Here is a 26,257-nt window from a genome sequence, read left to right on the forward strand (position 1 = left end):
TTTGGTTTAGTCAAAACCATGATCTTTCCTTATCCTACATCAAAGTGATTTGGTTGCCTAAAGACTAACCACACACAGAACTCAGGATGTGAACTACGGTCTCTGCTGTCATGCATTTCATACGCCCACCATCCGCCCTGACCACCCGCCTACACCATCCGTGCAGTACAAGAATGTGGCACTTTGTTCCCTGGAAGAGAATATTCAAACCAAACATAATTCTGGCTGCAATTACACTTGCTAACAAACATAACTGAAGGATAAATTAGTAGTATATAAACATATTTTTTGGAACTAGGGTTAATTTGTTAACTCTTTGCTATGTAAGGATCAAATGTCAAAGTAATGTTACTTGCTCCTCCATAGAGCTCCCAAAGACTTAAAGGTATGGCATTAAGGAATGCAATGCTGAAAAAACAGAATGCAAAGGCAACATATTCAAAGAATGGTAACATAGCTTAATGAGTAAATACAAATCACTGATATTAGCTGTATGCTTGTTCAATATAAGGACAGATATCATTATAAACAAATTCCTTAGAACATATATGTATATCTATATATTTCAAATACTGGATGTGAGAATACAGCTTCCAAGGGTTATAGTAATGTGTTAGTGTAATATACTGTGACTTTTTGAGTGATACTACTACCTATACTGCCACTGCTGCACAGCAGTCAACAGCCTATAGACTACTGCAAAAACACTGAAAGCATCATTACCAAGATACAAGCTGCTGTCTGTCAAAATATCCAGCATGCCATCTCTGTGGTGGCTCGCTGAGAGTGGAACAAATAATGCGAAACTATATTCACAATTTGCAGCATACATCATGTGCAGTGTAGTGTAGCTTCTCCTGATGTGTCTGTCACAAGCAGCTGACTCTGACTGCAGAATGCATGACTCAACACAACAAGTCAACTCAAACAGGGAGACACTTTACAATGACCCTGAGGGAAACTAGTGCCGTCCTCTGTTTGTGTGTAGCTCATTGTGTGTCAGAGTGCATGCATGTCTCTCTCTGTGTATGGTGGAGTTTTTTCTTTATGTGTCTACATGATTTCCTTCAACTTCTTACACGTCTCTTTTCTTCAGTCCCACTATACAAATGAGTGTATGAGTCAGAGCTGGTTTTAAGTCAAGTTCAACTCCAGTCATAAATCTTCTTCAACAAAGTCAGGATGCGAGTTTCAGGTTCAGGAAGGTGACATTTAATGAGAGACTGCATTTGGATGGTTTTCCTTTCAAAGCTGTGTTAATAGTGATATTGAGGGCCAGATTATGCCAGAAACTCGGTGGTTCAAATGACCTGTACCACCACGTAGGAAATCAAGTGTTTACACCTAATCTGAATGGCTACACTGGAAGTTTGAACTCAACTTTCTTTCTAACCTCTGCACAGCTGGCCTCTAGCATGTGTTTGAATGTCAGACTGTGGCTTTCTTAAAGTTACAGAAACCATCTGACAAAGACCGGGGGTTGAGAAGCTATTCAAACATCCGACCAACAGCTTTGATGGATTATAATGGAACATTTTAGTCAAGATAGCGACATGGCTCAAGTAATGGAGCTGTAGGTCTGTCCTTTGGTCAGTCATTTGAGTTTTGGATGGATTGCTGTGCAATTTGGTACAGACATTAATGGACCCTAGAGGTTGGAGCCAGCAGTCTTTGATGATTACTTGCCTGTTATTGAAGCACCACCTCTCAGCTGATGTTCTCAATTTCCAGTGAAATGTCTCGACAACTATTTGATGGATAATCAAGAAATTTGGTACAGATATCTGTGTCCCACAGGATGAATCAATATAATGCTTTCATTTAGAGCTTTATAAAATGTCTTGAATTGAGTGCCACAATGTTTTGTATTCGTGGTGAAAAGTACATTAACTCAAGAACTGTACTTAAGCACAATATAGAGGTAATTGTACTTAAGTATATCCAATTTGTGTCACTTTATACTTCTACTCCACTACATCTCAGGGAAATATTTGACATCTTACTACACTATATTTATTTAACTACTATAGTTGCTTTTATTTTACATATTAAACATATGATCAACTTATGACCGATGATTAATTGTTATATATTAAAGGCCGCACATGTTATGTTGTTGATTAGACCTCCTCAGGTTGAAGTTCTCATGGGATTTACATGATGTCATCATGTACTTAAAAGAATAATAAAGTTGGAATTTGCCCCACAATTAAATTGACAGGAGAGCCCCTGAAGTGCAGAAGTATTTTTTATTTTGTTGAACATGATAATAACTTGTGTGTACAAATTATTATCTTGCGGTCATAAAATAAGTATATCACATTTCGGGACCATGAAGATTACATAATTTAACCCTCTATAAGGTAACATGATGCCTGCTGAGTTGACACTTTTAGACACTTTGAACTTTAAAGTATGTTTTGCTGGTAATCAAGCAGAATTTTTAGGACATTTACCTGTAACAGAGAATTTTTACAAGGTGGTATTGTTACTTTAACTTAAGCACATGATCTGAGTACTTCTTCCACCACTGTTTAGTACATAAATGTCTACCATAGGATGAACTGTAGTGGATGAACTTCATCAGCAGGTTTTAATCTAAGTTCCTTGGTTCACGACCAAATACATTGAAAACTAGTCACTGTCCCATCAACCTTAGTTAATTACTTTTTGTTTAGTGCTCATTACCTGAGTAATCATGGTAACTGAGATGGTGAACATTGTAAACATTACACCTTCAGCATTTCAGCATTGTCATTGTAAGCATGACGTTAGAATTTAGCGCAAAGCATTGACTTGTCGAAGAATTTGATTCAATTGTGTCATCATTTTTGTAATGTACGACTAATTAGTTGTGTAATGTATGCATGTATGCAGTTACATAGTTACAGGTTGATATAACTTTTCATTGAGTGTGTGCATGTGTAATTCTAGCACATCTCCCCTCCACTCCATGTATCTCTTCTCCTCCTCCCTCCTCTTCAGTCAAAATCTTAATGTGCCTCCTCCATCATCTCGTCTCCTCTCTTTGTTCTTCTTCGTCTTTGAGCTTCTAGAAAAGGCTGCTTCAGTGCAGTGCAAGCTAAAGATAAGACACATGCTCAGACACAAGCATACTGCGCGTGACACGATTGCACGCCCGCGCACACACATACACACACACACACAAAACACCTTATTCTCTGAGTGTTGACCACCAAGTGACACACTGTGAGGATGCTGTATTTTATGTGTGTGTTCTGTGTCCTTGGCACTTCTGTAATTACCTTTGGGTAAAAATATCAAAACGCTGCAAGCGCCTGTGAAATGCTGCACAGGATCAACAAAAGGGGTGTAGGGGTCCTGCTCGCCTCTCAGACAGTCATCCAGACTGAGAGCTGAGGGGATTTGGGGATGAGAGCTGCTCGTGCATATTTTACAACCTGTTCTGCAACCATCTGCTCCCTGACACGCTCACATATGCACACACTCACACACAAGAATACAATCTAGCACAGTCAAATCTACCAGGAACGTGCCCCTATTTAACAGCACCTGGTCATATATGTGCAAACAAACACATAACCACATAATGCAGAGTTAGGGATGGGGTTGTCATCATCTAACACATCTAACCATCTCAACATGTAGCTTAACATTACCTTAAGCAGATCGCCATGGTAACAAGTTGCCACAGCAAACCAGTCGGAGTGGCCAGACCGCCCTGAGATGACCTTTATGCCCGACATGAGCCAACTGCTGTTAACAAACCTGCTGTGGTCTCGTTTAATAACAACTTGTATTGCTGTGACCTTTGTACACTGTGTGTAGTAGTAAATCAGCCAGTTTGGTCAGAGACTTAACTCTCATGATTTAATAATGGTGTCCTACTGATGCAAGTCTGATGAACTAGAAATAGATTCTTCAACAAAGAAATTATTCAAGCCATCTCTTTAAGTAAAACAAGCTATTTGGGGTCAGAGCTGTGAAGATTACAGCCTGAAAAACTAGTTTGATTTTCTTGCAGTTTAATTTCATTCTGATTACATTTACATATTTTGGCACCGGGCGACTTAAATTAAGTTTTTAAGTCAAGCACACGCTCAATGAGAAAATAACAATGTTCTTGATTGAATTTTTGTGGTCCAATGCCCTTTAATGGAGGCCAGTGACCTTTATTAGAGGATGTTATTAAAAACGCTAGCAACAGAGAGAATCCGTTCTTCCAAGATGGCAGCTGTTGTACAACCTGATCAAGCTCTCTAAGTTCTCTGACTATGATCTACTGTAACAGCTGTGAAATTACAAGATACAATGAGAATGGGACACAGCAAGTTAGTCAAGTGTAAAGAATATTTCTAAATTATCAGAACATGGGCCTTAATATTACAGCTTTGTAATCATTCATAATGGTAATAATAACCTTGTACTCAGCAAGTCAGACAGGCAAAAAACACAAGCAGTCAGGATGACAGACCTCCCTGGTTAAACTTTCTTTACTTACAAAACGTACAATAGTTGTTGGCTATGCTCCCAGTCATGCAAGTAGTATGAAACTTTGTACACATATTCGTGACCCCCTCGAGATGAATTGTAATAACTTTGGTAATTCCTCAACCTTTCAGCCAGCTCCACCAATCGGGTTACAATTTGGAATTTGCAAAAATATTAGCATGCTAACATGCTAAACTAAGGTGGTTAGCTCTAAGTACCATTGTGCCTGAGTAGAATCCCACACATAGTGTGGCTATAGACTCTTGAAACAATTTCACACTGCACACAAACCCCCTAAGTGGGAAAGGGTACAATCAATACAATATATGATATTGTTTATCACAATAGCAGCAAAAAACTTGGATGGACATGCTAATTTTTGCCCCTTTTCCAGTGCAATGCTACAATGCTTGTTGAGGTGAAGGACGCTGGTGCATAAATACTTTTCCATTTGTCTTCTTACATGCAGTACTTACAAATCGTTCAGATTACGTAGAGTTCGAAAGATACTGAAATAAAATATATAAAAAAGTAACCGCCATAACATTGTCACAAGCCTCCATGTGAGTACCAGATCTAGTGCAACTCTCAACAGAGATGAGAAAGAAGCGAGATGTCTCACTCCTTAACTACTTTCATCATCAACTCTGGGAAAAAGTGTCTAATTCAGAGTGTTATAGTCTGATGAGGTATATGATCCGCTACTTTATACTTGCGTGTTCATGATGTCTGTTGGTTGGTCACCCACTTGGTCACCGGTTCAGACTGCTATCTTAATGCTATCCTAAAGTACTAAACTGAGTGCAAATAAATTGTGTACAGACCCTCATGGTTCCAAGAGTACGAATTCCACTGACTATGGTGATCTGCTAACCTTTCATCTAAAGCCACCAGCAGGTACAATTTTCACTTACTCAAGGACATATCTCAACATCAACTGGTTGGATTGGTACAAAATGTGGTAGTTATTGATGGCTCCTAGAAGATAATTCCCAATGACTTTAGTGAACCCTTGTTTTTTCCTCTGATGTCACCATGAGGCAGACATTTCAGTTGTCCGACATTATAGTTCATGACCAAATACCTGCAAATCTAAGCTGTAATTTGTGTTTAGTGCTAATAAGAAATGTTAGCATGCTAACACTCTCAACTAAGCACTGTACTACTGTATGGTCAGAGCTTTAGTCTTGTTCCAACCCGTCTGATAGTCTTACTGCTAATCTCCTTTGCCTTGTCATATGTCCTCAGCGTTTGCATTGACAAGCACGATATTATCACAACCAAAAGCAAAGGTGGCCATCACAATGAAATTAAATCCCCAAATGTATTAAATGGAATTATTCTTTAAATGTCTACTGAAAGTACTGTATTACAACAGGTTCCCTTTCCCTGTCTCACCATGTCTCCATCTCAGTTTCCCTGCCAACCTAACTAGACAAGATTCTTCTTCTCTTGCGGTGGTGGAGCAGTGGTGCAGTGCTGTGGACGGTGGATGGATCGCGGACGGCGTGGAGGAGCTGTGAAAGACAAAGCCACGACAGAGAAAAACAGGTAACAGCATGTCCAGCGGACTGAGGGCTGATGGGAGAGAGGCAGGGGGGCGGGGACGCGGGATGGGGCCCTACCTCCCGTGATCATTGAACTTAGGACCCTAGCCACCATGGTGGGTGGTCGTGGTCAGTGGTGGTGGTGTGTGAGGTTTAAAGGGACACACAGAACATGCTGGAAACTCTGTACCTTTCAATGTGCCTTCAGAGAGGGCCCAACTCACCCCCGGAACCAATAAATCTAGAGGAATGAGACCGTGTTAGTTAGGGAGAAGCAGAAGACAGTAAGGAAGGAAGAATGGAGAGTTAGAAACAGGAGAGAGTCAAAGAGATAGAAAGAGGGAAAGAAGGATGGAGTAAGGCTAGAAGGTAGCGATGAAATATTAAGCTGGTTTATGTTCCTGTGTTTTGTCTTTCCAGTGATTCTGAGTCCAGTTCAGTTCTTTGGATTAAACACCTTTTCGTTTTTTTTTTTTAACATTCGGGAAGCCGTTGACTCTCAAACCAAAGCAGACATTAAAAACCACCTTCCAAAATTGTACTCCTTTGGGTTACACCAGTAAGTTGTCTCTTTCTATAAGAAACCTGCCTTTTTATGCTTCTGTTTTGCTCAGAAACCTTGCCCCCTTTTTCACCCTAAAGAGTTTCCTGGCAAAAATACTAAGCCAGAAAAAAAAAGGGAAAAAGAAGACGGACTTTTCTACCAAAAATTACAAAAGGAAGAAAAGAACTTAGAAATCTGAAAGGTTTTGTGTGATTTCAAGAAAAAAGCGAAGGACCTCCTGAGATATAACATGTACATGTGTTGGACTGAGATGTGCAAAGGTCTGGGAAAGTTTCTCGATTGGTCGGATACCCTTGGCAGCCTCCTCCTGAAAAAGGAAGATCAATCTCCATCTGTATTTCTCAAGCGTTGGACGGTAACATTCTGATGTCAAATAAAGTTATCAAGTCATATAGACGGAAACAAAAGGGATCTTTTCAGCTTTAAGAAACCAAGTGTGTCCACTGCTCCTTGTTGAAATTTAAAAAAGAAAGTGCCTTTGTGGGTAAAATACTGCACTTAAAGGCACTAAATTCACAAAAAGTCTAATGCTAGCGGATGCTAGCGCTTGTATTTTTACGTATAAGAGGCAGTGGAAAGAATAAAAACCAAACCAAGCAGTTTCTCACCAACTCCTATACAGCCGGAGGGGAGGGCGGACAGGCAGTGAATTAGCTACCTCCTACAAATCTCAGATCTTCACTAAAAGAAAACTAAGGGGAAACTCTTCATTTTCTTCCAGATTTTGGTCTATCCCTGCCCCTGCGGCTGTACTAAAACCCCATGCAGAAGAGGGGAAGGGAGGGGGGTTGTCTTCTTTTTGATTAGGGCGATTAAATAATCAACAACTCCCCCTCCCTCTTGCTCTGTATACCCACCACCATGCAAGCCCCGTCTGTCAGCACTCACTGGGCATGCTCCAAGGGGCCATCCCAAGCACGGCGTCTACGGTAGACCAGGCAAGGTAAGGGAGGGGGGAAAGGTGGGGGGGGCTAAAACCAGCAGTCAGTTGTTCTAGCTCTGCAAACTGGCCCATTGTGGAAGCTTTTCTTAACACCCAATGTGATCAAATGATCAAATCAAAATTGATGCTGGAGTTGAAGAAGAGCCTCCACAGCCTGTAGCAGAGTCTGCAGAGCCAGAATAGATGACCACCAGACTGCAACAAAAATGAGCCGAGGGCCTACAAGGAAAGGCAAAGAGGAAGGTTCTACCGCAGAGTAGCAACGGTAGTTGGTACTAGCTCACTAATTGCGTTCTTCCGAGTTCGGCCAAACCAAATCAAAAAAGCAAAAACAAAATAAAGGCGCAGGCTCAAATCAAGCAGGACTCAGAAAGATGTGGAAAGACTACCGACCAGCCAGCTCCTTCTCCTTACTCCGTCTCTTTTTCTCCATGCGTTTCAGTCTCTTCTCCTCCCTTCGCTTGGCCTCCTCGGCCTCCTGATGGCGCCGGCACTTGTGGAAGTTTTCCACCACCACACCCACGAACATGTTGAGCACGAAGAAGGCCACGATCAGTAGGAAGGAGATGAAGTAGAGCAGCATCCACGGGTTGTAGTTCATTACCGGCTGAAACAACACAGAACACAGAAGCTCTCTTTTACTGTGTGTACATATAAATGACTGCTGACAGATAGTACAAGTGTGTTTCTGTGTGCAGATATGTGCACAGATGTGTGACAATATTTAGTTTAAATATTTAACCTGTTGGTCAACTCCTACAGCGTCTAGTCCGTCATACATGATATCTACCCAGCCGTCTTTTGACGCCAGAACGAACAGAGACATCAAAGCCTGAGACAGAGAAAGAGAAGAAGAGGTGTTTAGATGTGCTTCACTAAAAATCTGACTGAGCAGTAGCTCAACAACGCATTTGTTTATGTATTTATTGATCATAAATCTTTGCCTCACCTGTCCCAGGTTGTCAAAGTTGTACTTGTGTCTGACCCACTTGTAGTTGGCCTGCATACAGTCTGACCTGTTGGTAATGTTTCTTACGTCTTCTCCTTGACAAACAAAGAACTTTCCCTTGAAGAGCTGAGGAGCAAAAACAGAAATGCCCTTTGATCTATAGTGAACCTTGACAGAAAACAGAATCATTAAACTACATTATGCTATTTGTGGTAAGTTTGGGTTCGGAAATGGGGGGAGGGGTCAGTTGGAAGTAGGGAGTTCTAGTGAAGTCCTGAAGTTACATTTTCCTTAATGTCTGCATACATAATCCTTCCAAAGGAGCTGAAGTCTAATATATTAGATTAAAAATCACAGATTTAAACATATGTATTTAGGCATTTAGTACTTTGACTTAGATGCTCAGTTCAACAGTCATCCACCTGGTTTAATATTGGTTAACTAACTGGCTGTCTGCTTTTTCCATCTCCTGACTATTGTTTATTATATCAGCCTTTAAATATCCACTGCTGCTCGACCTCAAGTATAAACTTGAGCAGAAAATACAGCAATGGCTGCTTGCTATAAAATATATAAGAAAAGAACTATAGGTCACTGAATGACCGCACTAAATTGGCAACATTTTCGAAAATTTTCAACAGTGGAGGTTAAGGACTGTGCAGTGAATTCCACCGATGCCTTTTAGCGAGTGACAGCTTCTCATCACTGCCTTGTGGTATCGTCACAGCCATTAACCCTTCATGACACTACTTTATGTGGACAGATGGTTTATGGGCATAAACATGCCGATGGCGGTAGACAAGAGCCTGAACTGCGCCAAGGGCAGAGAGCTCGTTGGTATAGATTGGTCCTTGGGCTGTTAGCCATGAAATCTCCATTGAGACCAGATAAGCATGCATAAGTGTCCCAGCGTGTGAATTATAACGCAGAGAGTGCATAGAAAAAACATTTTTCCTGCTAAGATTTTGTGATGTATCTACTACCAAAATGGGACAGGGAGAAGAATTGTGGGAATATTTGTCACATGTCAAACTGTTGCAGCATAGTAGAAGGATGTAATGATAATGTTCAAATGGTCTTCCCGCCTTTTTGTTTTCTCATTCCTTCTGTCTGTGTCCTCCCCTCTCCTCTCCCCCCCGCACCCTCCCCCTCTCACCTGTACTCCCAAGATGCCAAAGATAATGAAGAACGCGCAGCAGATGACCACAATGTTGCCGATGGGCTTCAGTGACGACATCAGGGTCTCCACCACCAGCTTCAGCCCCGGGGCTCTGCTGATCACACTGGAACACAGCCAATAATAGGATTTTAGTGCGCTGCCTGAGTGTGTGTGTGTCTGTGTGTGTGTGTGCAGGGCACTTACAGTACAGCTCACACCAGATGGATCAGGGATGCCTGTAGCGTTCCAACCCACAACCCCAACACACCCTCAGGCCCTCACCCTGTCTGCACTCACACTTACACACACACACAATAAACCCTCAAGAATGTCCTTCAGTAAGTCTTTTTCACACATTGCTGAACTTTTCAAATCAAAAACACTTGTTGGCTTGCAGACAGATTAAACTCTCTTTCATTCACTCCTGCTCTTCTTTAAAAAACATATTTTTGTCTCTTTCAAAACTCTTTCTACTTCCTTTCATTTCTTCAGTGGAGGAAGCAGACAACTAATTAAGCCAATGGACTGATGAGGATGTTTAATTAGTGCCAGCATGGCACCCAGCACCGCACCGCACTGCACTGTAGCTGAGCTGAAACGCACACACACCACACAAAAACCTGATCATACACACACTCTGCACTTAAAAAACACAAATGCACATGTATGAGCACAAAGACACAACAGTACCCCCCACACACTGAGTCGATATGATGTGATAGATAATAATAATGATACAAGAGAAAAACAATGCTACACAGGCAGAGAGGCTGTCAGGTGATAAGCAGCTCTGCCTCTGTCTTTTAGTCTTTGTACATCGCATCTTTTCCCCTGAGCAGACAGCTGAGTGAAGGAAGAGTCAATAGCACATTAAGAGAAGACATGAGATAATAAAAGGCCAAGCCCTACCCAGGCTGCTGATCAATAGCCCTGATCAGAGAATAACAAGCACATAGCTACACCTCATCACTTTGCACCTCACTGCTTCTCTTGATGTTCTACTGAAAACCATGTTGGGATGCAGCACCACTGCTGAGCTATAGAGGGTAGTATTGTTCAAGAGCTGCATCTGCATGTGTCTTGTTTCAGGATTGATGCATTTGAGAACATATTTGCATCGAATACCTCCACCAGGAAGGGATTTAAGTCCAGGTTTAGTCTGTTTGTCTGGAGTCCACCCTTCTATTTAAGCGTTTCTGTCTTTACAGTGAAATAGAAATGCAAAGCGCTGCAAGAATCAGCTGAAGATGCTTGTTAAATCCATCTTTTTTAGTCAAATGTTTAGCTTCTGATCTAGGCAGACTTGTCAGCCTTTAATTAAGAGGAAAAAGAAAAACTAGCTAAGGAAGAAAATAAAAGCCACAAAAGTAGAGCAAGAAAGAAAATGCAACTTGTGGAAGTCGGTGAGTTTGCAGATTCCATCAAGGACAGAATCACATCATTTACAGCCTTGCTCTGGCTCAGTCCCTCAGATCACACACTATCTGCAAAAAAAAGATGTTTCCACACATTGCTGCTTTGCATATGAAAACCCCAAGTCAACCTCTCTACCTCTTTACATCATGTTCTCTTTCTGAGCTCCACTCTGACAAACGCGCTGAAGTGAAAAGGCTTATTAAAGAGGTGAGCGGAGGAGAGTCGAGCTTCTTATTATGAGTCAATACACTCTGATGATGCACTATGTGAAGGACACACAGTGCGATGGGCTCCTCTCCGTTAAGTCTATTTGCATATGACACGGAAAAAAAGGGATGAGGAGGAGCTGGATGGAGGGAGCCAGGGGGAGAAAAGTTAGCGCTTGCTTCTTCTAATCTACTTCTCTGCATAATTTCATAGCAGTTCACAGCGTGTCCTTGTTTTGTGTGCTCCACAAAGGAGCGGGAAGGATGCTGGCGGCATGCACAACACCTGCACGCAGGCACCACCCGTCTCTCTCCCCTCTACTGGTATATCCCTCACACTAAGGAAAGAGAACAACAAGTCAGGCAATATGTGGCAGGCATGTTCCCACAATGCAAAGCACTGGGTGTAATTAAGAGACGTGGGGGGATAGAAATAGGGAATAGAGGGAGGAGAGGAGGGATACAGAGGGAATATAAAATGAAGCGGCTGCTATTTTTGCTTTTTTTAATCTAAACGTTGTTTTTCGATCCACCTTGCTGTATAAATCTCTACCCATTCTCCTCTTCTCAAGCTGTCCTTCCCCTTCAGCTGTCAAACTTTACCACTCACTGTTCTCGGACCCATCGGCAAATGAGCAAAATGCTAATGTAAACTGGAGGCCAATGCATTCAGGTGGCACACAAATATGAACCCAGTCGCCAGAATAAATGTTGGCAGTTAAAGTTTATGCAAACCACAAATATATTAAAGCTTTACATTTCTTTAGGTTCAGCTTTCAATGTTATGTTGAGACAACACTGTGCCAATGGTCTGGTTAGGTCAAGACACAAAATAAAACACTTTGTTAGGGTTAGGGAAAGATCATGTTTTGGCTTAAAATACCTGCTTTTATTGCCACAAACACAACTGGTCTCCTTAAAAATGTCATGTAGCGTCACAATGTTGAAATGCAGTCATGAACAGTGGTCACTGGCTTGCCAGAACTCCAGCACCATCCCCTCCACCTCCAGACATGAAAGTCAGGCAACAAACATTTAATGTAAATGTGATACAGCACATTTTCTTAGAAATGTCAATATGGTACGTGGTCTATGGCAGAAACGTTAACAGCCAACATTTTATTAGGCTGCAAATACAATCTAAACATCTTCAAGAATGGTAATCATGCTCTGAGTTAATTGGCCGTTGTCAATATTGTAACATACATGCGTGAGGGTCAAAAAATGTACACACATGGTGAGTAAAATATAACCAGTGGAAGCCTTGGGATAATTACATCATCATCATCAAGTGACGGATGAGCTCAAAGGCTGAGCCGACAGGGGTCGACCACAAGGGGAATTTATCAATAAACAAACCTGTTGGCCCGCAGTGACCTCACAGAGCTGTTTAGATCCATCTGCTGTGTGGCAGATATAATTAATGGACACAAGGCGGTGCGAAGGGGGTAGGATGGTGGTTTCTAGGTTGCGGCTGAATTGTCGACAAGGTGTAGGTGGCTGGGTGACATAAAAGTGCCATTTGGTGACACAAGGTGCTAACTTCTGGGTTTCCCTGAGGCCAGCCCTCAGCTCAGGATGTGGGCTTGATGAATGGCTGCAGAGGTGTGTGCGTGTGTGTGTGTGTGTGTTTATGTTTCCTGTTAAACAAAGCCGATGTATCATTCTGTCACACACAGACCCACGCGCACATCCTAATGCTCAATCTCTAATGAGAAACAGACACATTCACACATACAGAAAGTCACCTGCCTCCTGCAATAACCCTCACAAACACATGTCGCAGGAAACTCAAGAATATGATGATGATGGCGCCTGTGTGAACCCACACGTGCACTGCACTGCCAGAGGGGAAAACACAGACAAGCTCATATTTAATTCAAACAGCCAGCGAGCGTGAGTCTGCCACAATCGAACTGCAGAGACGACAAGCTGATATTGAAACTCACACAGAGGCACTTAAGCTGTGCCTGCCTTGTAACCAAATTGTATCGATCGAGAAAAACAGTTTTTAACTTTATGGCTTAGAAGTTATACTCGTGAAAATATATATATATATTTATGATGGCAATATGGCAAAAATATTCTTAAAGTCACTACTTAGGGCTCATGTCCACATTTTTTTTTCGGGGGGCTGAAAAGCGCTTGAGAGCTGAGAGAAATAACACAGCACGTGCGTCTCTATTACAACAATATCTGGACGACCGCCGCTGTGTGATCGACACTGCCCCTTTGTGGTTTAATATCTGTTTGCTTTTTATTTGACAACAGGACATCAGAGCAAGAAGGATGTGGATACATGACATTACCCGTATGAGACAAATTACAGTGAATATTAACGCCTAGGCCAGGAAAAAGAAAATGAGTACTGGTCACCAGCGGCTTTCTGTAGTTGAAAAGATTTTCAACCTGAAGCACTCAGAATGGCCACACCAAAAAGGCGGAGCGCTCGGAAAAAAGATGCGGCGCTCTGAAACCCATTATTTCCAACGTCATTGGGGATGATACGATCGTGCTCGTGTACTTTGGCAGGTCAGGACAACACAACCACTCCCCACTCTACAATGTAGAGGCAGTTTAGAGAGTCACAGGTGTTGAGTTCCTGGGTCTGTCGATGACTGACGAGCTGTCCTGGAGCACCATCGCAGCAGAGTGATTGGAAAAGCTCAACAGCACCTCATTTTTCTGAGGAAATTGAAGAGAGCAAACCTGCCGCAGAAGCTTCTGGTGAATTATTAGCACTGTGCCATCGAGAGTGTGCTGACATACTGCGTGGCAGTGTGGCTCTTCAGCTGCACGAAGGCTGACCAGAGAGCTCTCCAGAGAGTCATAACAACCACTGGGACAATCATTGGGACCCAGCTACCAGACTTCACCACCATCTACACTTCCCGCTGTCTACGTCAATCTCACAGCATCATCAGTGACCACTCACATCCAGCTCGTCACCTGTTTGGGAAGCTACACGTCCATCAGAGCAAGGAGCATCAGGATGATGAACACTATATCGCCCCTGAGCAGTCAGACAGCTCAATCAAATCAAGAACTAATAATGCTGGTGCTTGGCTGTCTCGAGACATGCAGGAAAAAGACGAGGTTACGTCAGAGACGGGGTTCAACGCGTCTATGTGTACTGTAATCTTTTGTAAAACAGATAAAACTGGTAAAGAAACAGGCTCATTCAGGAACTGTTATCAGAGTCAAGGTATTGGTAGCAGTATTTCTTTTTTCTTTTATTAAAAAAACTATTTTTATTGTTTTCACAAATAGCTGTGAGGGAGAGGTGAGCTATCTATTTCTGGCTTTAGTCGCTCAGATTAACAACTGTAATATGATGGTGAAACAAAGACAACTTTGTTTTAGTTATGTTTCCGTTCATACACCTACTGTAGGTCACATGTAATCTTACAGCTAACAGATTCAGTTGCTCTGTAGTAGCAATTTTGCTGAGAAAGTTAAAGTTATCAACATTCCCTAGTAATGTAACTGCATGTCTTCATAATAAGAGTTAGCAGCAAGATATAGCTCTGCAGCAAGGCAACATAAAATGTTACATAAGCCAGTTGTCATGCTGCTGTCTGGCGATACAGAAGTATCTGCTGCTGTACCACCAGATTAGCAGTTGGTGGTACTAATGAGCAGCTTCTTTTCTTAGGCGATGAGACTTCTCAATTCATCGTCAGCACTCTGCCATATAGTTTTAAAGTGATGACTCATTATTTCACAGAGAGTCTGAGCCAGTGGCAGGCATTAAGAATAACTACATAAATAAAGCCAATCTTCTTACTGATGCTCTCGTTTGTTTATGTTGGTCATATAAAGGCATCAATATTAAATTAATTTGTTTCGTAACCAGTTTAAAACTCTTCGTAGTACCTTTCAGCTCTGCAGAAACACTTGTGGAGCCAACATACTTCATAAATGTTGTGGTCCCCAAAGGTACATTTGTTCACTACTTAAAATAGATTTGTTAACAGAACCTGCGCAGTAATTCTACTCTGTGTTTACCAGACTGCATTATGTCTAACAGGGTTTATAGTAGCTGCAGTACACTATTACAAAGCCATACAGTATACCCACAGCAGCGCACTAACAGCTTAATATGCTATAGCCTTTAATGCTGTGAACCTGCATTTGGAGCGGAAGTTAATAACTAGCTTAAAAATGATTTTATAGTATTGCTTTCTCGTAACTCATCTGCAGCCTCAGGGGAGGAGAGCACCCGGCTACTGAGCTCAGCTCTTTCCTTTTTCTACTCCCTTTTCTAGTTTCTCATCCTCTCTTGTTCCTGCCTCTCTCACTCGCTCTATGCCTGTCTTCAAACAGTCTTCCTGATCACGTTTCTCTCTCTGCCATGTTACATTTTTCTCAAACTGAAGACATCCCTCCATAGAGCAACGGTTCCTATTTGCTCCCAAGAATATTTGCCCCAATCTGAAAATGTGTCCAGCTTCCTTCTGTAATGGCTACATATTTTCTAATCTGACTTTAACACCTTCCCTAGTTGACATTATTACATCCCCAGCCTTGCTGCCCCCTGGGGATTAAATAAGGAAGGCCAAACTGCAGAATCACTTAGACACAGTAGATTCAGCTGCAGGTACTCTTTTCAAGTGCTCAGTTTGTCACAGTTGCATAAGATCTAATTAGAAAGGCTCCTGTTTGACAACAAGTGCACTCTCTAATGTCACAGTAACATTTCACTTGTAAGTCATCAGCATGCTTGCATTTTAAGTAATTATGCACCAAAGCGGCAATCAAACCAAATTCTGAAGTGTGTAGTATTAGCTTTTTAAAAGAGCCTCCTCCATCCAATCACTCACTCGCTGGCTATGAGAGTCTGTGTTCCCCAAGAACCACACAGTGAGATATATATGAGATTTTGAACATTAATATGGCAGCCAACAACTATTTTCTATGTAGACATATAGTGAAGTAATGGCTTTCTGAACAGAGCATGAAGTCATAATCCCTCTGTGTGTGTTGTCTCTGAGCTACTCTGTGTTTCGTTTTGAAAACTGGCCCACCTGTGGGGACATAGTTCAACATGGCGGCCTTGTAAGACACTTTCTCATACTTGTAAGGCTTTCTCACACTCCAGCTAAACACTAAAATATGTTTCTTAAAACATTTAAAGCAAGAAATGCAGCAGTGCAGCACTACTATGCAGTAACATAATCTTGATTCAGATTTGATCAGCACTGCCTATTTTGACAGTTTGATCTGAGCTGCGTGAGCAATGTGTGTTCAGAAGGCCGTTTCTTTATTCCCCCAACTTTACTTTACTGAACAACAAGCACACTTTTTTTAGCCTGACGCTGATGCTCTTGGGTGTAATCTTGTGGCAGAGAATGTTGTATATAGAACCCTTACATTTGTGAAAAAAAGAGACCGCTGACCTCTGATTCTTTGTATCAGTTGACACCCTAAGATGAGAAAGCTATGCTGTTGCCTGCTGCTACTGCTGCTACCACTGCTGCTGTTGTAGACTCTGAGTGGACCCTTCCTTTGTGAGGAGGTTAGTTTTGTCACTCCTCACTCCATGCCGTGCTGAGCTTGGTGTTTCCTCAAGGGGAGTGACCAGGCCAAAGCCTTGATGCCAAACATCAACACAATTCATATTCTACTTTCACATAAAATCTACTCCACATAAGTTGGTTAACACCCAAATAGAAGATAGCACTTGGGCGGTCTGCTCCTGGCCATGGCCTGATGTCAGCCAAGATCGAACCAATATAAAACAAAACTGGCCCAAGTCTGGGCCATGCAGAATGTGGGCCAGATGAACGTTTCTCTTGTTGCCCAGATCTGGCCCGCAACAGTTTTTCTAGGGGACTGAAGTGCAGCAAGAATGGTAGGTCAAAGCTGAACCATAGTGAGTCTGGAAATATGGAGGAATGTTTGCAGTGGATACTTTTAAATCTCTTTGGCTAAATTTGAGGTTTTGTAAAGGTCCCACCACAGACGTGCACTTTATCTGTCCTGCTAAGACTGTAACAATCACTACTCATTATGTAAAAAATTCTGTACCAGTATTCTTTAGCACAAGTCATCATAGCACAAAGTAGATAATAACATAACTTCATTTCACTCAGGGCCAATTGATCAATTGTCTGCTATGTGATAGAAAAATGAATATTCAAAGAAAAAGAAAAAAGTACATATACTTAACTTCAAATACACACAAGCATAGTGTCAAGCACATACAAATCACTACTTAGTTTACAGACATAAGCATAAAAGTTTGAACTCAAAGTAGAAAGTACTATTTTGAAGGCAGTTGGAGCAAAATAAGTCTTGGCACAAGATTTCACTTTCATGTCAAAGGTAAAAGTTAAAAAAGGAAAGATCAGTGGTGTTTAGTGGGTAAATTTGGCAGAATGAAAATAAATATTTGATTTTCATGCTCTTCCTGAGAACTGCGATAAATATTCAAGAGAGGGTGAAGGCTGGAGAGCTCCCCTTCATGAGATGAAACACCGGGCATGAAGCCACATGCATGCAAATGGTACACACTGAGGCTAAAAGTAAAGCAGCGTGCACATGTAAAGAACCTGCTCGTTAATACACAAACACACGTTCTTGATTTCTCCCGGTTTCACACACACAAATGCACACACACTTATTTGGAAATGCGAGTGCAAATACAGTCTCCAAGTTGGTGACTTCTGCCTTATGTCTGCTCAAATAAACATAACTGAGCAATTGCGCCCACATGGACAATGGCACGTGCATGAATGCACGCTAACATAAATGTCTACACACATACACACACACACAAAATATACACACATATCCCAAAAGCTGGTACATGTCAGAGCTGAGAGAAACCTCAGTTTGTTTATACCTCCATCTTAAAACAAAGCATCCACATCAGGCGCATTTATAATCTCATGACTCTGGGAAATCTTCATCAACATTTTAACATTAGTATACATAGCATCTGGTCGGTGCTGACTTTATCCAACTATTAATTTGTATATGATCGTATTTTTGATTTATTTCATGATTCCTTTTAACAGTTTCAAGGGTGGTTGTCTGTCTCTCAGCGTGTTGTTTGTCTATACATTTTGGCATCCCTGGGAGAGCCACTTACCGTAGCGGCCTCAGGGTCCTCAGCAGCCTCAGCACTCTGAGCATGCCCAGAATCTTGGTCCCGGAATTGGAGATGAGCGACACCAGAATGTCGATAACAGAAATCATCACCAACATCCCGTCCAGAATGTTCCAGCTGCTCCTCAGGTAGGCCTTGTCCCCGAAGCACCAGCCCAAAGCTGTGATCTGCAAACGCATGAACACATAGCAGAGTGTAGTTACTGTACTGAGCAGATGATGCAGAGTTACACTGCTGCTGTACCACTTAGTTGGGATACATTTAAAATCGAACATTAACTCCAATGTAGGTGGCGTAAAATGATACACAAATCAGTATTTCAATATCTATTTTTGGTCTGTGCCTTTGCAGATTTGTTTGTTATGAAGTTATCTTTTGTATTCATCATGAGTCGATGCTTGCACAATCGACTTGCACAATGTCCTGTATGCACAGCTTATTGACTTTGCAGAGCGACTATTTACTCGGAACTTGGCAGCGGAGATCGTAAAAGCATTTTCCAAACCCCATATCTAAATTCTATAGGTTCCACTCATCATTTATTCTGCCCATGAAGCAATTTGCATTCCAGAAAATAATAGAGGCTGGTTGCTTTGTGCTTTTTTAGCTCAAACTTATTAAATCAGGACCACTATTTGCGCATCTTGCATTTTTAAACACTTAATGCAACTGAAAAGATGAGAGAGTGAGCGAGAGGGGGATGGATGGAAGATAATTTACATTAGTCGATGCTAATCAATGCAGAACAGCACATACTGTATATGAATAATGTGGCAGGGGAATCATCAAACTTGATCAACAAAGATAGATCACTGAGAGTTCAGACGGCCTCTACTCACTCTTCCCTTTGTGTACATGAATGTATTCAGATCCTTTACACAAGTACCAATACAACACACTCCGTTACTAGTTAAAGTCCTGCATTTTTGAGTAAAAATACATAAATATTATTAGTAAAATGTCCTTATTGTGTCAAAAGTAGCTCCTCCAAAATTCGCTACATTTTGTGTTTTATCAGATATTTTTCTGGCTCTGTTGCTGAAACAAGTAATACCTGTGGCAGAAATAAAGCATTGACGAAGACAGCGTGGATTTTGGATTAATAATAGCAGACAACCTCTGCCCACAGCATCTTTTGACCATCCAACCTGACCAGCCAGACCACTCCACGGAGGAGAGGAAGAGAATCGGAAAAAGAGTCTTTCCTAATCCATCTAAGATTTAAAGCTGCTCCTGGCTAATGTTCAGTCGCAGGAAAACGAAATGGACGAATGGGAGGCTGGCCAGACAGCGGGAAATCAGAGACTGTTGTGCCGACATCTTTATAGTGACCTGTCCATCCACAACATCCCGGACAGGTGGACTGTGTTCCGAGCAACTGCAGTTGGACGAGTGTTTGAATGTTTGAATCGTTAATGCTTGGTGCTCACACACAGTCCAAGTGGATGGACAGTGTTTGTGTCGCTTGAAGCAGTTAGAAACTTTCATTTCGTTATACAACCCTGTGTTGTATAATGACAAATAAACGACCTTATATAAGACCGATGCATTAATATGAAAGCATAATGTTATTGTTGTACTTTGGTGGTGGTTTAGGTGTAGTTAGTTTTAACTATGTGGTTTCCAAACTCAGGGTTATTCCTCCTGCAAAGTGTTACAAGTAAAATCTTGGAGGTTGTAAGATGATTAATGGGGCAGAAAGGAAGAAATACACAGTTTTGCCACACACATTTGTGGTCAACCTTTAATTATCATTTTTTTTATGAAATATGGGAATATTTTGAATGGTTACTTCATGTTGCATTCCATCTGCCTCCTTCCATTGCATTCACATTACAAACCATTGTTGTTAGAATCATCCACCCCCTCAAGTGGCTGCCAGTTTGTTCATGTTGCTAACGCTACAGTTGCTAACGTTAATGTTGCTAACACTAGCTAGCACGAGTTAGGGCAGTACAATACTGCAACTATTTAGACACTTGATGCTGATGAAACACAGATAACCTGTGATTCCAACGGCATATATTATTGGCACACAAACCTTGTTAGAAGTTGGAACCTAATTCTAAAACGGAGAAAAATAAAATCAGTTTTTTAAATTATTAATTCACAATCATAGTAATGTTTTAAGGGAAAGTGATGCACCTTTTTGTACAAGCTCTCTAGATGTATTATTTAAAAAAAATGATTTGTCAATATAAAAAGGCTATCAATATGACCTTTACAGTCCTGTTCCTGGCATTAATTAACCCCCTGAAAACTAATCTCTCTTCCTCACAATGATATATTGGGAGTCTTTTCTTCCTTGAAAAAATCCCTACGTGGCTTCAAAATGGCTCGGATGTATATCTTTGCCTCATTAAGTACACGAGGTTCTATTAATATGCAAATGAACACAGATTGTATCCACGCCCCTGTTCCACAGCAGCTGGAATGTACCTGCATTTTTTGGAAGTGGGGAAACTCAGAATGCATAATACAGATAATTACCTACATCTGCACACCTGACTTCTTCTGAATACAGCGCCTTTCCCACCAACGTTATGTTAATGAGATGGAATGCCCAAACATGCAGGTTAACAGGATTGGTTCCTTAGGTTTTTGACATATGAAACCCTGGCTGGCTGAATCTGATTTTTTGGACTGTTCTTGGTACACTGCAGTTCTAAAGCATCAATGCTCAGCCATGGCGTTGACTGGTTATTTTGCTCATGATATGCCGTGTAATAATTAAAGAAACACCATTTGGACAGGTTCACAAGGTTAAAAACATGATATTCATTGGAGGGGGTCTTTAACTGATAGAGATTGAATTCAATAGTTCCTCGACACCCACAAAGTTTTGTTTTGCGTTTGTGTTTTTTGCCCTACACCTGAAACAATTGCTTGAAAATGGAATGATACAACCAGTATTCTGTTTGTGTAAGTGTGTGCATGAGGCCCTATGTTTGTGAGACCGCCAATAGCACTGGAACCAAAAATAGAGACAGAGACTTTGAATGAGTGACACCCCTGAACTTTCCTCCCCTCTGCTTACTCCTGCCCACGCCTGCACAGACCTCCATTCAAAGCTGGTCCATTTGAATATTGGCGAGACAATCCTCTGCCGAGCATTACGAAACAGCCTTGAGAGTTTGTGCAATGTGTGTGTTCGCTGTCTGTTCAAGTCTTAGTCTCTCATTCTCTTCCTCCTTTCCTCCCTCTGAAATCTGTTTTCGTTCGTATTTTGGGAGCTTACTCTACAGAATGGCATACATCAGGCAGACTGTTTCTTCTCTGCGACTTTGTGTCTGAGCGGTTTTAGGAGCCTGGTTTGGGTTTCTCCAACTTATGCAAAGATTTTTGCATTGTGAATGAATTACAGATGTGTCACATTTCCTTCAGGCTTGAGACAAATGATGAATACTGAATGTGAGGCAACCAGCGTTTATTTCGTCCCAAAAAATGCTGACCAATCAATTATTTTGTGGCAGAAGAACTGATGTCAACTTCCTGGTAGGCTACTAAGCACAAGACAATCACAAAAAAGATGCAGAAAACTCTGACGGGGGACGCAACATATTTTTTTCCCCTGATAATGCCACATTGTGAACAACAAATCCCTGTTGAAGGTGGCACGAGAAGCGCTATAGCTTAGCTATAGCAGCCTGCCAGCAGCAGAGTCCTGCGATGTGTTTGACTAATGGAGCTAACTGCCATTTCAGAGGAACACAAATCGTTTTAATGTGACAAAAAAAATTAAAAATACTTTCAGTATTAATAGCTGGCTGCACCAGCTAACCTGAAAGTGTTTTGGCATAAATCATTCTTTGCTTTGTTTCATGCGGGTGCCAAGCAACTTATCTTCCTTCAACCATTTGTCATTAAACTTGCATATCCCAGTCTTGGCTCATCTATAGCTTGTTAGCTAGCTTGCAACCATGACTGACAATAATGAAACAATCAGACACAGCCACGTGACAATGTCTGTAGCTTGCTAACGTAATGTAAACATAACGTAAAACTTTTATTAATAAGAGTCCCTCATTGTAGATTAGTGAGGTAATCAAAGAAATACACACTTTGGAACATTTTACAGCAAACTACTATTGCAACCTCTGAAAATGTTTACTGACAGCAAATTTACCATTAAAAGAAGACAAACTATGAATTTCCTTTATCTTTTAACTATAAAGAAAGAGAAAAGGACTCTCACAGAGAGGTTTTACAAAAATGTGCAAGTGGAAATCCAGAATGTCTCACCTTTATGGCCATCTCAGCCACGAAGATTGCCGTGAAGATGTAGTTTGACAATGTTAGGAAGATCCGCTCCTGCAGTAAAAGAAGGAAGAGGAACCTGCTTGAGTTGAGGTACATGCTTATAGCGCCAAGAGCTAATAACAAAACAGTTTTTCTGCTTCTAAATTGATCTAGTGTACAGATTAATAATGTATGAGGGAACTATTTCATAAACAATTTTCCCTGTTGCACGCACTAATGATTGCTGGCAGGCAATTAGAAAGTTTACTACTTATTAGCACTGCAGGAAGTATTCAAACAATACATCTTTGGGCCTAAAATGTTATGTTTGCTTTAACTCTGTTGGTGGAAATAAACTTGTTACAATAATTCCCTGAATCAACTACATTGCACCGGAACAAGTGCCATTACATCAACTGTGTAACACTTGGTGAATAAAACCCTTCAGTCCACCATGGCTGAAAACTGGCAGTTTCCCAATGAAATGAGCATGATGCATCAGGTCCTGTACTTTTCATCAGATATAAACAGTCAATTTAGAAAACAAACACCATCATTTTGTTTTGTGAAAGTGCGCTCAACACAACACCATCAGGCCTGAGCTATTAGATCTCCATCTAAACACACATTACTGCACTCCATGGTTCCCTGTTGCCTGAGGCGGCATGGCTCAGTGGTGTGTGTGCACGCAGCAGAGGATGGGAGCCTATTTACTGAGCTAAACAAGGACTGAGGAGAGAAAACAAGCAAGCAAGTAAGAATAAGAACCCTTCACCGCCTGATTATTTATCCTACTTCCCCTTCGTCGGGAGACAACCCTGTCCAGTCACTAATGTGTCTATGTACTGCATGTGTGTGTGTGTGTGTGTGTGTGTGTGTGCGCGCGTGTGAGTGTGCGTGTGCGTGTGAGCGGGTGTACAAGCCTGCCTTTCCCACGGCCCCCGACTACCATCACCCATGCTCCAAGGAACACAAAATCACACACACAGGCATGCACACACACACACACACGCGCACATGCACACACACACACATGCACACACACACACATGCACACACACACGCACACACACACACACACACACACACACACACAGACACAAACACAGACATGGGATTCCTGTAGCAGTCTCTGGGAATGTCGGACATGACATCACTGGGAATGCTGTTATTGAGAGGCTTTATAAATTCCAAGCTTGACAGCAGCCATTCCTGTCCTCTGTGAACAACTTTCCATACTTCCATTCATTCAGAAATAGCAGGCATGTGGTAGGGAATGAGAGAAGAGAAGGTAGAGGGTAGGGGGAGGGACAGACAGAATACATGCTGTATTCCTTAATGAGACATTAATTCACCAGTCTCAATTTGCTGTCAGTCCAATTGCATTCTGGCAAAAGGCTGGAGATTTAGTTGTGCCTATTTATGTTACCAGCTGTGGTCTACAAGCTGTCAACTTTAGCTCTGGCAGGTTGATACAAACATGGCTTTTTAGACAAAATATTGCATAAAAATAGCTGTAGTCATGGTAGCTAGCAAGCCTGCTAAAATGAAACAATAATAACTTACTGTTTGCATGTGCTTGAACATAGCCTATTTGGCTAACTGAAAAAAGTAGTAGAATAGGTTTACAGACTTTCATTTTCAAAAAACACATTATTTTTCTCATATGGTGCATTGCTGCAGCACCACTTTTGACACTGTGTCTTGAATGCTCCATTTAAGCTACAAGTAAGACATCTCACCTCTGTTCAATCTTTGGTGAGAGTTGCACATCTGCATTACTTAATGGGCAGGATGTAGCCAATCAGAGGCAGAGTAAGGCGGGTCTCGACTCTAACCAGGTGTTTCAGGCAGTGCAGGAGCAGTGTTTTCTGTGGGAGAGAGTAACTCCCTTTGGCTTGGACTTTGGGCTTTTACACTTTGCGGACCTTTTACATGCACAAAAATGCTACATAATACAATAAAGGAGAGGCAAAACCCCAAAAGTTAGCAGTTAGCTCTAAACAAACTGCTTTATACAGTCAAGTTTTCTGTAGCTCTACAGTAGCACTGAAATAATATTTGTTGAGCAAAATGAGCATGGGGTTGGGGTAAATTGAGCCCTCTAGGTGTCACCTTAGCCACCATTAAATACTGATATATTAACAACAAAAAAATCAAACAATTTTGAGATATTTTTGAACAATATAAGTAAAGCCATATGTTTGTGTCTGCTCGTGTTAGCTACAGAAAGAATGTATGTCTAAATGCTTTTATGTACAACATATTTGTGTGTGGCTTACATTTATAACCTTGTTTTGTAGCTTATACTGACCTAAATTAACATGAAATAATGTCCAAAACATTTTTGTTTTATTTAAGATACAGGATTGATCTTGACCTTTAAAAACATGAAATTTGGTATGACGATACTCATTTTCTTTTCTCTGGTTTGCTTACCACTCTCTACATGTGCTTCAGTCCATCATGAATTGAGTAATGTAAGGTATACTTTCTTAATTTGTGGTTACATGACTACTGTTGTTTATGGTTACCTAGATTACCTCTTCTCCCCTTCGAGGCGAGGATGTTATAATTATACCTGCACACAGCCATGTAGGCAAAGTCCAATTAATTTCTATGAAAGCTGCTCAGTGGTGCATCAAGCCAAAACGACTCAACTGTCTTCCACATCGTGGGGCCCATAGAGCGTGCCCACTAGACACTTCCACCAACCGAGCAGGCAAACTTCCGGTTTAGTGCCTGGCTAACTCATAGGATAAAATAATTTAATCGTGCGGCTCTTCTAGACTTTGCAAATTTTATTGGACTGGATGGCACAAATTATGACAGTTTAACGAGTCATTTTGGGGGGGTTGTGACGCTCAAAAAAATGTATCCACCATTTTAGAGACGCTTCTTTCAACATGTTAGCTTATGGGAAAAAGTATTTTTGAGCCCCAATGCATCATGTGACATTGTAATTACACAGTTTGGCCACTATGAGAGTTGGCTTCAAAGCCTAGCGCTCTTCCTGAGGGCTTGATTCAATGCTGATGTCTAAGCAAACTGAAATTAACTAAATGAACAAATTATGCACAAATTCCAAATTGTCTCCAATAAATTAACTATGGTTCAGCAAGAGTAAACAAATATGTTAATGTTAGTCTATTTCTGGGCTGAGAACCATCCTCCATCCAAGTATAGTGGAAATCTATTCAGTAGTTTTGGTGTAATCCTGCTGACCAAAAAAACAACTAACCAACCAACAAACAATCAGACGTGGCTGAAAACCCTGGCAGAGGTGACAATCTAATTCTAAATCTAATCTGGGAAATGCTGTGTGCAATCCTTGCTTCCTCTTATGCATTTTAATGTAAATTGAAAGAAACAGGAATCTAGGGCTCAAAAGTAGTGAAACGCCTCCCTCATCTCGCCTCCCTCTCATTCCTCATCTCTAATGGTGTTGGTGTTATTCCTGGTTCAACGCCTCGCCTCCAGTGTGTCTGACCACAACTCAGGGAGCCACAAGCCAATCAGCCTGAAGAGCTCATTGTAGCTTGGCTTGACCCAGCAATAACTTAAACTGAGAGGCGTTTTTTCTTAGTTTCTTAGTTACAAAACAGTGAAAACTATAACCAATACCAAACACTTCCAGTAGGCAATC

General features: G+C 41.4%; 1 protein-coding gene across 1 annotated transcript in view; it reads right to left on the bottom strand.

Moving 5' to 3' along the window:
- cacna1g (calcium channel, voltage-dependent, T type, alpha 1G subunit) overlaps positions 1-26,257 on the bottom strand; it is a 268,885-nt gene that overhangs the window by 45,934 nt on the left and 196,694 nt on the right. The window contains exons 21-26 of the mRNA XM_073490161.1: positions 22,615-22,683; positions 18,355-18,539; positions 9,634-9,760; positions 8,478-8,603; positions 8,271-8,360; positions 7,922-8,135 (exon numbers count right to left, since the gene is read on the bottom strand). Coding sequence (XP_073346262.1) covers positions 7,922-8,135; positions 8,271-8,360; positions 8,478-8,603; positions 9,634-9,760; positions 18,355-18,539; positions 22,615-22,683 — 811 coding nt within the window. The remainder of the gene's footprint in view (positions 1-7,921; positions 8,136-8,270; positions 8,361-8,477; positions 8,604-9,633; positions 9,761-18,354; positions 18,540-22,614; positions 22,684-26,257) is intronic.

The sequence above is a fragment of the Pagrus major genome, chromosome 20 (assembly GCF_040436345.1).
Source record: "Pagrus major chromosome 20, Pma_NU_1.0".
NCBI lineage: Eukaryota > Metazoa > Chordata > Actinopteri > Spariformes > Sparidae > Pagrus > Pagrus major.